Source organism: Bos indicus x Bos taurus, chromosome 8, assembly GCF_003369695.1.
Source record: "Bos indicus x Bos taurus breed Angus x Brahman F1 hybrid chromosome 8, Bos_hybrid_MaternalHap_v2.0, whole genome shotgun sequence".
NCBI lineage: Eukaryota > Metazoa > Chordata > Mammalia > Artiodactyla > Bovidae > Bos > Bos indicus x Bos taurus.
Window position 1 is genome coordinate 38,018,829 of NC_040083.1, and position 14,018 is coordinate 38,032,846.

Here is a 14,018-nt window from a genome sequence, read left to right on the forward strand (position 1 = left end):
TTGGAACCAGTCTGTTGTTCCATGTCCAGTTCTAACTGTTGCTTCCTGACCTGCATATAGGTTTCTCAAGAGGCAAGTCAGGTGGTCTGGTATTCCCATCTCTTGAAGAATTTTCCACAGTTTATTGTGATCCACACAGTCAAAGGCTTTGGCATAGTCAATAAAGCAGAAATAGATGTTTTTCTGGAACTCTCTTGCTTTTTCCATGATCCAGCAGATGTTGGCAATTTGATCTCTGGTTCCTCTGCCTTTTCTAAAACCAGCTTGAACATCTGGAAGTTCGCAGTTCATGTATTGCTAAAGCCTGGCTTGGAGAATTTTGAGCATTACTTTACTAGTGTGTGAGATGAGTGCAATTGTGTGGTAGTTTGAGCATTCTTTGGCATTGCCTTTCTTTGGGATTGGAATGAAAACTGACCTTTTCCAGTCCTGTGGCCACTGCTGAATTTTCCAAAGTTGCTGGCATATTGAGTGCAGCACTTTCACAGCATCATCTTTCAGGATTTGGAATAGCTCAACTGGAATTCCATCACCTCCACTAGCTTTGTTTGTAGTGATGCTTTTTAAGGCCCACTTGACTTCGCATTTTAGGATGTCTGGCTGTAGGTCAGTGATCACACTATTGTGATTATCTTGCCGTGAAGCTCTTTTTTGTACAGTTCTTCTGTGTATTCTTGCCACCTCTTCTTAATATCTTCTGCTTCTGTTAGGTCTCTACCATTTCTGTCTTTTATCGAGCCCATCTTTGCCTGAAATGTTCCCTTGGTATCTCAATTTTCTTGAAGAGATCTATAGTCTTTCCCAAATGTTGTTTTCCTCTATTTCTTTGCATTGATCACTGAGGAAGGCTTCCTATCTCTCCTTGCTATTCTTTGGAATTCTGCATTCAGATGCTTTTATCTTTCCTTTTCTCCTTTGCTTTTTGCTTCTATTCTTTTCACAGCTCTTTGTAAGCCTCCCCAGACAGCCATTTTGCTTTTTGCATTTCTTTTCCATGGGGATGGTCTTGGTCCCTCTCTCCTTTGCAATGTCATGAATCTCATTCCATAGTTCATCAGGCACTCTATCTATCAGATCTAGTCCCTTAAATCTATTTCTCACTTCCACTGTATAATCATAAGGGATTTGATTTAGGTCATACCTGAATGGTCTAGTGGTTTTCCCTACTTTCTTCAATTTAAGTCTGAATTTGGCAATAAGGAGTTCATGATCTGAGCCACAGTCAGCTCCCAGTCTTGTTTTTTGCTGACTGTATAGAGCTTCTCCATCTTTGGCTGCAAAGAATATAATAAATCTGATTTCGGTGTTGACCATCTGGTGATGTCCATGTGTAGAGTCTTCTCTTGTGTTGTTGGAGGAGGGTGTTTGCTATGACCAGTGCGTTCTCTTGGCAAAACTCTATTAGCCTCTGCCCTGCTTCATTCTGTATTCCAAGGCCAAATCCTATTGTATGTGCAGCTCCAACTCTCAGAGTCCTGGGCTGATTCTCTTACCTTAGCTTGATAAACTAACATGATAATGGAAACTAATGAATGTGGCTGGGGGCGTTTACTATTCCTCTTTGCAAGGCCCATCTCCCATACCCACACCTGTGGCCCCGAAGTGGGGTCAACCCATCCAAATACATGGCCTGATAATGTGGGGAAACGCTTTCCCAAAGAAAACCATCATATTCTTACCAGAAGCAGAAGAATAGTTCAGGTAGGAACTTCAGCTATTCACTGCAGTGATTAAAAGATCTTTTCTATTTACAAGACTTGATGGTGTTGTTCAGTCACTTGGTTGTGTCAGGCTCTTTGCAACCCCATGGACTGCAGCACCCCAGGTTTTCCTGTCCTTGACCGTCTCCCGGAGCTTGCTCAAACGCATGTCTATTGGGTCAGTGATGCCATCCAACCATCTCATCCTCTGTCGTCCCCTTTTCTTCCTGCCTTCAGTATTTCCCAGCATCAGGGTCTTTTCTAATGAGTTGGCTTTTCTCATCAGGTGGCCAAAGTATTGGAGCTTCAGTATCAGTCCTTCCAGTGACTAGTTGGGATTAATTTCCTTTAGGATCGACTGGTTTGATTTGTTTTGACTGGTTTGACAAGACTTGATATGCTAGTTTAATGACGAAGCCACCTCCTCCAACAGAGAGGACCTAGGACTTAGGACCAGAAGACTTGTATTCTAGCCCTGTTTCTACTGAAACAAATTATCTAACAGTCCACTCTTTGCCCTCACTGTGAACCAAAGGACTTAAATAAATCACTTGTTTATAAATCAACATTTGAAGTTCCCTGCCATTTTAAATGAGCTTCCCTGGTCTTGCTCCCGACCCTCACTATGCTCCAGGCATATCAGTCTTTTAGCTGCTTATTTATGGCTGTTCTTTCAACTTTTGAACTTTTGTCCATGCCATTCTCTCTTTGCCTGGAAAATGCCTTTCCCTCTACTTGTCATCTGATTTGATATTCAGATTTCAGTTTACATATCACTTCCTCAGCAAATCCTTCCTTGCATTGTCTATCTAAATTAGGGCCCTTGTCATATCTCTCAGAACACTTTTTTTTTCTCTTTAAATTGATTACCAGAATTTGTGGTCTAAATAATATAACATGCACATACTAGGAGCAGTGTTCATCATCCCACCCTCCCTCCCTTTCCCTTCTCCATATTAGGTCCATACATTTGTTCTCTACATCTTTGTCTCTGCTTTGCAAATAAGTTCATCTGTACCATTCTTCCAGATTCCACATGTATGCATTAATATATGAGGTTTTTCTCTCTCTGATTACTTTACTCTATATGACAGTCTCTAGGTACATCCATGTCTCTGCAAATGGCACAGTTTTGGTCCTTTTAATGACCAAGTAATTTTCCATTGTATATATGTACCACATCTTCTTTATGCATGCCTCTGTTGATGGATATTTAGGGTGCTTTGAAGCCTGGGCTATTACAGTAAATATTGCTGCAATAAACATTGGGGTGTATGTATATTGGAATTATGGTTTTCTCCAGGTGTATGACAAGCAGTGGGATTGCTGGGTCATATGGTAGTTCTAGTTTTAGTTTTTTAAGGAACCTACATTCTGTTCTCCATAGTGGATGTATCAATTTACAGTCCAATCAACAGTGCAAGAGAGTTCCCAATTCTCCATACCCTCTCCAGCATTTATTGTTTGCAGATTTTTTTTCTTAAATGATGGCTATTCTGACCAGTGTGGGGTGATACGTCATTGTAGTTTTGATTTGTATTTCTCTAAGAGATGGGAATACCAGACCACTTTACCTGTCTCCTGAGAAACCAGGGTGCAGTCGAAGAAGCAACAGTTAGAACCAGACACAGAACAATGGACTGGTTCCAAATTGGGAAAGGAATATGTCAAGGCTATATACTATCATCCTGCTTATTTAATTTATATGCAGAGTATATCATGTGAAATGCCAGGCTGGATGAATCACAAGCTGGAATCAAGATTGCCAGGAGAAATATCAATAACCTCAGATGTGCAGATGACACCACCCTTATGGCCAAAAGCAAAGAAGAACTAAAGAGCCTCTTGATGAAGGTGAAAGAGGAGAGTAAAAAGCTGGCTTAAAACTCAACATTCAAAAAACCAAGATCTTGGCATTCAGTACCATAACTTCATGGCAAATAGATGGGGAAACAGTGGCAACAGTGGCAGACTTTATTTTGGGGGGCTCCAAAATCACTGAAGATGGTGACTGCAGCCATGAAATTAAAACACACTTGCTGTTTGGAAGAAAAGCTATGACAAACCTAGATAGCATATTAAAAAGCTTAAATGTTACTTTGCTGACAAAGGTCCATCTAGTCAAAGCTATGGTTTTTCCAGTAGTCATGTATGGATGTGAGAGTTGAACTCTAAAGAAAGTTGAGTGCTGAAGAATTGATGCTTTTGAACTGTGGTGTTGGAGAAGACTCTTGAGAGTCCCTTGGACATCAAGGAGATCAGACTAGTCAATCCTAAAGGAAATCAACCTGAGTATTCATTGGAAGGACTGATGCTGAAGCTGAAGTTCCAATACTTTGGCCACCTGATGTGAAGAACTGACTCATTGGAAAAGACCTTGATGCTGGGAAAGATTGAGGGCAAGGGGAGAAGGGGATGACAGAGGATGAGATGGTTGGATGGCATCACCGACAATGGAGTTTGAGCAAACTCTGGGAGATAGTGAAGAACAGGAAGGTTGTTAGCATGCTGCAGTCCATGGGGTCGCAGAGTCAGACATGACTTAGTGACTGAACAATAATAATTAGTAATATTGAGCATCTTCTCAGGTGCTTCTTAGCCATCTGTATGTCCTCTTCAGAGAAATGTGTAGTTAGGTCTTCTGCCCATTTTTTTGACTGTGTGTTTTTTTTTTTTTCTTTTTTTTTTTGAGCTGCATGAGTTGTTTGTATATTTCGTAGGTTAATCCCTTGTCTGCTGCTTCATTTGCAAATATTTTCTCACATTCTACGGGTTGTCTTTTCATCTTGTTTATGGTTTCCTTTGCTGTGCAAAAGTTCTTAAGTTTAATTAGGTCCCATTTGTTTATCTTTGTTTTTATTTTCATTACTATAGGAAATGAGTCAAAAAAGATCTTGCTACAATTTATGTCAAAGAATGTTCTGCCTATATTTTCCTTTTAGAGTTTTATAGCAACTAGCCTCACATTTAGATTCATTTGGGTTTATTTCTTTTTGGGGGGGCGGTATTTTTGTGTATGGTGTTAGGGAGTATTCTAATTTCATTCTTTTACACGTAGTTATCCAGTTTTTCTTTTTTGGGCATGAAACTTGTGGGATCTTAATTCCCCAACCAGGGAATGAACCTAGGTCCTCAGCAGTGAAAGCATAGTGTCCTAATTACAGGACCACCAGGGAATTCCCTCTTCTAATGTCTTTGGATCCTTTCTTTTCTATTAAGCCAAGAAAGTTCTAGTATCTTAATGTAATTTAATGAAGGCCATAACTGAGTTCCTTGGTGGCTCAATGGTGAAAAAAAAACAACAACAAAAAACCTGCCTACTAATGCAGGAGACTCAGGTTCGATCCTTGGGTCAGGAAGATCCCTTGGAGAAGAAAATGGCAACCCAGTCCAGTATTCTTGCCTGGGAAATCCCATGGACAGAGGAGCGTTGAGTGCTACCATCCCCGGGGTTGCAAAAGAGTTGGACATGACTTATCGACTAAACAACAACAATAATAATTTGAGCCTGGTTTTAGTCAACGAACTCAGCAGACCCTTAGAGCCACTCCTAACTGATTGAATTAATACACTAAACTCAGAATATCTAGTGCTGCAAACACACGAATAATTTCGATTTTATATTCCTTCTTCCTTGGTCTAGAACTCACCCCTACAGAGACAGCAATGTCTTACAACTGTTTCCCTGCGTAAGTGTCTCCTCTGGTGTCAGACATCTTACTCACCTTCCTAGAGTATGTTGCAATCTGACTTTCCCTGTGGATCTAGAGGTAAAGAAGCATTGGCATACCTCTGTAAGGTTGATTTTTTAGTGAAGCCATTACAGAATCTTCAAGCAAGGGAAGGGAAGGGAGGCAAGGAATCGCCAGCATCTCAAAGAGGGGAGAAGGGAGTGTTTCAGGTTGCAAAGGGGACTCAGTGGGATTTGAGGGTTTAAGATAATCAAATTCAATCCAAATTACCACGATGTCCCCATTCCAAGTCTTGGGATTTTAAATTAATCCCAAGCTTTCACATATGAGCCCTAATAAAGCTGTGAATTCAACTTTTATGATAATTTGGTAATCAGGAGGATCAAACAGTGAGTCTGATTTGTGGTGGCTCAGAGGGTAAAGCGTCTGCCTGCAACACGGGAGACCTGGGTTTGATCCCTGGGTCAGGAAGATCCCCTGGAGAAGGAAATGGCAACCCACTCCAGTACTCTTGCCTGGAGAATGTCATGGATGGAGGAGCCTGGTAGGCTACAGTCCACGGGGTTGCAAAGAGTTGGACACAACTGAGCAACTTCACTCACTTTCTCCCTGAAGCTACAGAAGTTATAGAGCTTGAAATTCTCTAGTTCTCTGAGAAGTCATTTCATTTTTTTAAATTAAAAACAATTTTTTAAAGTCTTCATTGAATTTGTTACAATATTGCTTCTGTTTTTTGGTTTTGTTTTTGGTATGATCCTAGCTCCCTGTCTAGGGATTGAACCTGCACCCTCTGCATTGGAAAGCGAAGTCTTAACCACTGGAACTGCCAGGGAAGTCCCTGATCTGTCATTTTGCTGGATAGACTCTCCATGGCATTCAGAAGCAGCTATCCCTCTCTATAGTCCTTGTTAAATCATTCCCACTGGAAGGGTCTAACCTAGCAACTATTTGGTCTAGCAAAGACTTGTCTTCAATAGGAAATTTATTCCCCACTGATATATATTTTTTTAATTTATTTATTTTATTTTTGGCTATGCTGGCTCTTCATCGCTGTGCGGGCTTTTCTCTAGTTTCAGCAGGGAGGGCCTACTCTCTGGTTGTGATGTGTGGGCTTCTCATTGCAGTGGCTTCTCTAGTTGCAGAGCATGGGCTCTAGGGCACTCAAGCTTCAGTAGTTTTGATTCCAGGGCTCTAGAGCGCTGCCTCAATAGTTGTGGCACAGGGGCTCAGCTGCTTTGCAGCATGTGGGATCTTCCTGGATCAGGCATGAAACCCATGTCTCCTGCATTGGCAGGCAGATTCTTTTATCAAAGCACCACCAGGGAAGCCCCAGACTGATAATTTAAATAACTTTCCATTTCTGCCTAAGACTATCATGATCTCATTCTCCAGTAGTGATAACTTTATCATTGACTTCAAATAGAATTCAGCCAAATAGCTAATCCCTCTAAGCTTTAAGATTACTATCTTAAAACTACTTTTGGGCTCAGTTATAGTCTTTGTTAAAGTTTATTTAGGAAAACAAACAAAACACTCAAAATATTTCAAGCAATACCTGGCTTAAAGTATCAGGAATAGGTGGATATAGAATCACTGGAAGGACTGGAAAAGCAAGAGACAGGGTAGATAGAACACCATTATCTTCAGGTCAACCACTGAAGCTCTAGTCCAGGACAGCGAGAAACTTCTGCTGCTTCGTAGGTTGGAAAATCACAGAATGTTCCCATTGGCTTCCCTGGTGGCTCAGATGGTAAAGCGTCTGTCTACAATGCGGGAGACCTGGGTTCCATCCCTGGGTCCAGAAGATCTGCTGGAAATGGCAATCCACTCCAGTACTATTACCTGGAAAATCCCATGGATGGAGGAGCCTGGTAGGCTACAGTCCATGGGGTCGCAAAGAGTCACTTTACTTTCACTTTTCCATTGGTTAACACAGCTGCCTTGCTGCACAAATGTGGATGGCTGGTAAGAAATCACTTCATGTCTGCTGCCATCCATACATCTCTCTGCTGCTGTCAGAAAAACAAGAAAATGGTTTCTACTTTTATTCTATTTTCCAATTCTCACACAAGTGTATCTTGTTGACAGAAGACTAACATCTAGAAGCCTGGAGCCAATCTGGGAATTATAGTTCTCTCGCTTCCAGCCCCTATGATCCATAGAGAATAGTCAGGAGTGGGGAATAAATGCACACTGCTTCTGTCTTATCCCATAGCAACTAGCACCAAGGATATCTCCCAACTTTTATGAAGGCTGTAATTTCAATTCCAAACTAGTGAAAAACTTCAGAGATATTCAGCCAGGCCTTCCTAGTTCATCACTCACCCCCTACCCTGCCTGCCACACACACATTTTGCCTACAGTTTTCTGATTTCTAGTTTCCTGCCTCTCTGCCTACTCTCTGCGCCTGTGAGTTACAGAACCCAGGTTGTGCAGAATAAGACTGAAAGAGGAAGCTTAGAGGAGAAAGAGGACAGGTTCTGTTTTTCCCTAATCTTAGTACACCTAATGTTCTGTCCTTCACTCTTCCCCCTATTAGAGTTGGAATTCTGAAAGCTCATTCTGGTAAAAATCTCAAGAGATAGCTAGAGAGATTAGATTTCCAAAATATCCAGGTATAAATAATTTTTCAACTAAGGTGACAGTGCAAAATGTATACCTTTGTATTTTTTGCATTTTTTATATCACACAGAAACACACAGCGCCCCCCGCCCCGCCGCGGTGGGAGGGAGCAGGGCGGGAAAGGGGGAAAGAGAAGAGTTCAAGGCTAGTGTTATGGTTGTAGTTTCAATGTACGATCTCTTTTTAAATACTATCCAGCTCTGTTAGATGCGGAGACCGAAGCTCAGAGGTTGGATAACTTGTTCATGATCCTACAACTATATAAGAACTCTCATCTGCGCATATTGGTTTCCACGAGGTATGACAGGGAGATACCCTAAAATTAACAGACTAACCAACTCTAGGAGTTTGGCCTCCCTGTCGGAATCACCTTCCATTTCAGCTGAATCCCCCAGGCACTTCGCCTGTGGCCTCTGGCACCGAGCGCAGGGAGCTCTCGGTCCCTGCACCCACTAGAGATGGAGCAGGGGTAATTGAGGATGGAAGGCTCTGCGAGAAGAGCAGCAGGGGCCCGCGGAGGGCCTGAGGAGGGGGTAGGGAAAGGGGGCGGGGCAGGGCAGACCCTGCCCCGCCCTTCCGTTCACTCCCATTGGCCGTGCGTTCACTGGGCCTATCCCACTGCCCACCCCCAGAACGACGCTTAAAGTGTGCGAAGCAGGTGCTTCGAGAGGAGTAACAAGTTTGCGCGCCTGTCCGGAATCGGCGCGGCACCCATTCATTGCCTCTGAACATCCATCTGTCCCTTCGGTCATCCTTCGGGAAGGGGCTCCAGACACCTGGGAGCAGCCGCCACCCAGGGGACTACGACCAGAAAAAGAGCAGAAAGCCCGGCTGAGCCTCGCGGGCCCAGGCAGGGGACGGTGACGACCACCATGCAGACGTGCGCCAGGGCCTGGGGGCTGCGTCTGGGTTGCGGAGTCGGGGGCGGCCGCCGCCTGGCTGGAGGAGCTGGCCCCCGGTGGGCGCCGAGGGGCCGTGACAGAAGTAGCGGCGGCGGGGATAGCGGCGGGGCCGGGGCCTCGCGCCTCCTCGAGCGCCTCCTCCCCAGACACGACGACTTCGCTCGGAGACATATCGGCCCCGGGGACAAAGACCAGAAGGAGATGCTACAGGCCCTGGGGCTGGCGGTAAGGACCCCAACCCGGCTCTGCCAGGCCTCACCCCCGCCCCGCCTTCTGCCCTCACGGCCTCCTGGCCCCCACCAGGAGCCCCGCTTCGCTTCGCTTGGGACCTGCACCCTGGTCCGGGGCTCTGGTGTGGAAGACAGCGCGCGTGCTCAGTCCGCGTTCCCCAGACTTCTCCCACCAGATTACTTTCTCCTCCACCAGCTCTTCGCGCCTCGAAATCGTGTATTTTACAACCTAGTTAGGCCCTGCTGATGAGCTCTAACTTCGCAAGAGAAGGACCTCCCGATTTATCCAATTATCTCCGATTGCCCACTGAAATCCAAGCCAGAGTGGCCGAATTACTACCCTAATTATTTTACCCCGCTCCGAGTGATTTTTGGTTTGTTAAAGTTGTCCTTTTTAAGAAGAAACTCTTTTTAAAAATTAGACCATTTAAGTGAAGTCCCCACAAGCCTTTGTATATGCAAAATACAGAGGTGACTTTTAGCTCAGAAGCTCTTTCCTCTGCCTTCAGTGTTCACGAGCTTGAATTTTAATTTTAGAGCGTTGATGAACTGATCGAGAAGACCATCCCTGCCAGCATCCGCCTGAAGAGACCCTTGAAAATGGATGACCCTGTCTGTAAGTAACCGGGAGACTCCATTTGCTCTGGCCTGTTTGTTTTCTGTGGTCTCTGAAAGTCCATCTGTGGGTCAGGATTGCTCAGGAGGGAGAATGTTTATTAAGCTAAAACAGCGCTGGGTACCTACCGCACGGGGCGGGAGAGGGTGCAATATATTAGGCTCCCTGGAATAGTTCTCTGTCTCAGCGCTCCTCAAGGAGCCAGCAAACTTCCTGGGGCAGGGGCAGGGGTCGGGGTGGGGAAGGCAATGCACCAGCAAGTGCGGAGGATTCCCAACTCGCCAGGCACCTGTCCAGGTATGATTCTCCCATCCTTTGGCTTGGAAGATGTCCCCACTTCTCTGCAGATCGGGGTACTCAGAAGGGAGAAAAGACTGCCTACAGTCTTGAAATAGGAGAGTGACAAAAATGGGAGACCCAGACATCTGGCCTCCTACCCCAAGGTTATTTACATCACAGTAGCTTCCAATTGTTCCATCTCAGATCCAAATTTTATTATTTATACCCACTGAAGGGCACCATTTAAAGTCTGAATGATTTTTAAGAAATCTTAATTTACCCATAGACTCTCTTAGAATTTTATTTTATATTTTAAAATATTTTAATGGTCTCAAGATTATTTGACATCTATGACTGAGCAAGAATTCACACAACACGCACAAAATTCAAGTGGGGAGGCAGAGCTGAAATTTTTTTTTTTTTAATAAACAGGAAAGTATTCTCCTGGTTTTGAATCATAATAATGCTATGTCTTCTGAGGTCAAGGGAAGAGAAGACAATTGGTTTGCTTTAGGTCTGGGGACAGAAAAGATATGTGGAAAGTAGGCTTTATTTTGTTTTCAAGTATACAACTTGAGTTATAAAGCAGGTCCAGCCCCCAGCTGACTAATGCTATAATTCAGGCTGTGCTGAGGGCTGCTCCCTTTATTGGTTTCAAATCTGAACCATTTCCCCTGATGGAAGGGACCTTGTTTATAAAAGAAAATATGAACTTTTTGTCCGCTTGAACTGATTGATACCTGGGGATGGCTGGAAGCCTTATCTATTTCAACTTTAGGAAATCAGAATCCTGATTCATTGGATGTGTAGTATAGTTATATGTTTTTAAAGCAAGTCATCAGTGAGTATTTTAACAAATAAATTTCTTCCTGAGTCTTTCAAAGTCACAAAATGTTTAGGTCAGCCCTTTTACTATATACTCTAAAATGTTCTTTGAGAGCATCAGAGTCTAGGAACCATGTCCAAGTTATCTAGCCTCTTGTAGTGTCACTGTTTGTTTCCAGCTGAATAATTTGAACCTTGGGAGATTCCATTTCTCCCCCTTCCTTTGGAAGCAGACTTCTGATAAGTAATTTATAATTTATGTGTAAACTTTAAACCCAGCTTCTGTGAAGTTTGGGGCTGCTTCCATCTGGTTAGACTGAAGTGACTCAGAAAATATTGCACTGGCAGGAGTCTCCCTTGCCCTGAAGTAGATTGGCTCTCCAACAAAGCTTGCTTCTTGGAAGTGAGCTGGGAGTGGGGATAGGGAGGATGGGGGTTCAGAATGCACCAGAAAGGCATCAGTGTTTTACTCTGCAATGGTTACTGAATGTGTTCCACGTGGGGAGGGCAAATTGGTGCAGGTAACCTCTAGTAGAAGCGTTTTCATTTACTCGTGGAGCATCGTGATCCAAACCTGGTTTCACACAAAAGCTGAGTGCCTGTGTTCTACCATAATCAGAGGAATCCTAGACCAAATATATGTTCACTGAGTAGAGAGAAAACTAAGAGCTAGTACATGTCTTAAATTCCTCATTGCTGAGTAAAAGAGGATTGTGAGAGCTGTAAGCAGTATGGAGATACTTGGGTTCTTATTCATAACTTTATGATCTCAAACCATTATGTGGTACTTAGCATGTACTGAGCTCTTTTTAAAATGTTTTTCATATATTAATTTAATCCTTATTACAACCCTATGAGGTAACTATCATTATCAACTCTGACTTAAAATGAACATACCAGTCCTTCCCTAGTGGTCCAATGGTTAAGACTCTGCACTTCCAATGCAGGGATCTCTGGTCAGGGAACTAGGATCCCACATGTGTGTGGCGTGGCCCAAAATAAATACAAAAACCATGGCATACAGAGAGTAAGAATCATGCCCAAGGTCACCACTGGTAAGCAGTGGAGGCAGAATTCAACCCATACAGTGCAGGCCCTGTTCACACTCCAGTCCTCTTCATTGTCCCCTAAAGTAGAAAATCCTTGTCCTGACTCTTCCTCAGTATCCAGTTTACAGGTGTGCACAAGCCCAACACACTGGAAACACTCCACCAGCTACCCTAGTGGAAATGCCACAGTAGGCTGAGAGTCCAGGTCTGAGAACACTCAGGCCCACTGCCAGGGCGAGGGAAGGGGTAACAGAGGTGCAGGGTCAGAGCTGGGTGTTGAAGGATGAGTAGTAATGCTCTGTTGGATGAGGCCAGGGGAGACTGCTGTAGCCAGAGGGAACAGATTGTACAGGACAGAGTGGGCTGACAGAGTCAGGGAAGCATGGATGGTTCGGCTGTCATGCAGGAGGCTCCCCTCCGCCCTTGGACATGTAAGGAAGTGCCTTGAAAGAATGCCTTGATCTCAGTCTTGATCTTCACAGTAAGCCATACTTTAGAGAAACAAACAAAGCTACTTGTTCATCCCATTCAAGTGAACCCCACCCTCCACTGGCATACACAAAGGAAAAAAACTAGGATTTATGTCAATGGAAACATTCGTTTCTCCGGATGGTGCCATTATGAATGATTTTAGATTTCTTTTTATTCCTGTTTTTTCTAGATTTTCTACAGTAACTATGTATTTATTTTGCAATTAATACAAAACTTAAAATACTTTATGAATCACACCACTCACTTTCAGCTATGATATGTTTCTCTGTGTAGTATTTTCAGTGAAGTCATATCAAGTGAACCAGACTGAAGTAGCCCATAACTTCACAGAAGCAGCAGGGTTTCAAGTTTACAGAAAATTGCACATTGCTTATTATGAGCATGCTTATTAGGAAGAGAGAGGAGACACTAAACCCTTAGATGTTCAAGTTATTCGACCCGAACTGGGCAGCTGAGTTGTCAGAATGAGACTTTTGATGGACTTGTGACAACCTAATGTTCCAAGCAATATTGTTTAGAGTGATTTTGCAGTGAGCAAAGGGTGCAGTGTTGTGCAATGCAGCTGCAGGTGGCAACTCTGTCACCCAGGTGACCCACTCTTCTGAACTGACCCCAAGGACACTGGCAGGGCATCTGTTCTCCTGGCTGTGGACATCAGTTATCTTTCAGCTGGATTAAGTCTGTTGTCAGGTACGGCCTGCAGTCTGTGACAAATCTCTCCTTTGGCCATTTCTGGCTTCTTGAGATCCCAGCATATACAAATTATTATTTCATCTTTAGGATAATTCCAATGAATTCTTATACAACTGTGGAAATAAACAAAGACCAGCCAAATGAGAAAAGCAAAGGCTGTTTATTCTGAACTTGCTATAGAAGTCAGCCTTTTGTTTTACAGAGGAGTAGGAAGGCCTTCAGGGGCACCCTGGTGGCCTGAACAAGATGTAGGTAGGCCAACAAAAGCAAGTCTTCCATCTAAAGCAGGATTTTCCCTGTGATTGCTTAAGTCTGTTTGTCCAGCTTTGTCTGGTTGGTTCTAGATTGGAAGCGGGCACCAAGATTAGTGTAGTTGTCAGTTATTAGTCAAGTCCTGGCTCTTTTGGGCTGATTGCTAGAGAAGTTATTGTTTATTTTCTGCCATTGTCGCTGGAGATAGCAAAAGACAGCTTTCTGCAAGTCTAGTCTGTAGCAAGCTGGCTCAAGGGTGGTTTATTGTGGATTAGGGGGTTGGTTTCCTGAGCAGGTTGCTGCAAGTGGTAGGTGAAAATGTTATAGTTATATATGGTCTGGCCATTGTCTGTTTGTATGTTTAGACTCTCATAGTAGTCTGTTGTCCTTATATTTTTGTCATTAATTCTTATGGGGCAGACCCCTACTGATCTGACTGAAAGCTTGTACAGTCAACCTACTGCCTAATTTGTAAGTGTTTATGACCATTTACTATTGGCAAGGCATTGCAAGGATAAATGTATGAATAAACATAATCACTATCTTCAGTGGGCTTACGTCTTACTGTGACTTGAGTTCAAAAGTTAAAATGTCCAAGATGTCATAAGAACTATGAATAAAATGCTGTAAATGTACAGAAATGATGTGAAATTAAATAGAAAAACT

General features: G+C 43.5%; 1 protein-coding gene across 2 annotated transcripts in view; it reads left to right on the forward strand.

The window, feature by feature from the left end:
* The first annotated feature begins 8,687 nt into the window (after window positions 1-8,687).
* The window catches only part of GLDC (glycine decarboxylase), an 88,124-nt gene continuing 82,793 nt past the window's right edge, over window positions 8,688-14,018 (forward strand). Inside the window, exons 1-2 of one of the 2 annotated variants that reach the window (XM_027549313.1) lie at window positions 8,688-9,141; window positions 9,684-9,762. In XM_027549313.1, coding sequence (XP_027405114.1) covers window positions 8,887-9,141; window positions 9,684-9,762 — 334 coding nt within the window. In that variant the 5' untranslated portion in view covers window positions 8,688-8,886. The remainder of the gene's footprint in view (window positions 9,142-9,683; window positions 9,763-14,018) is intronic. The other variant, XM_027549312.1, reaches the window with a different exon arrangement.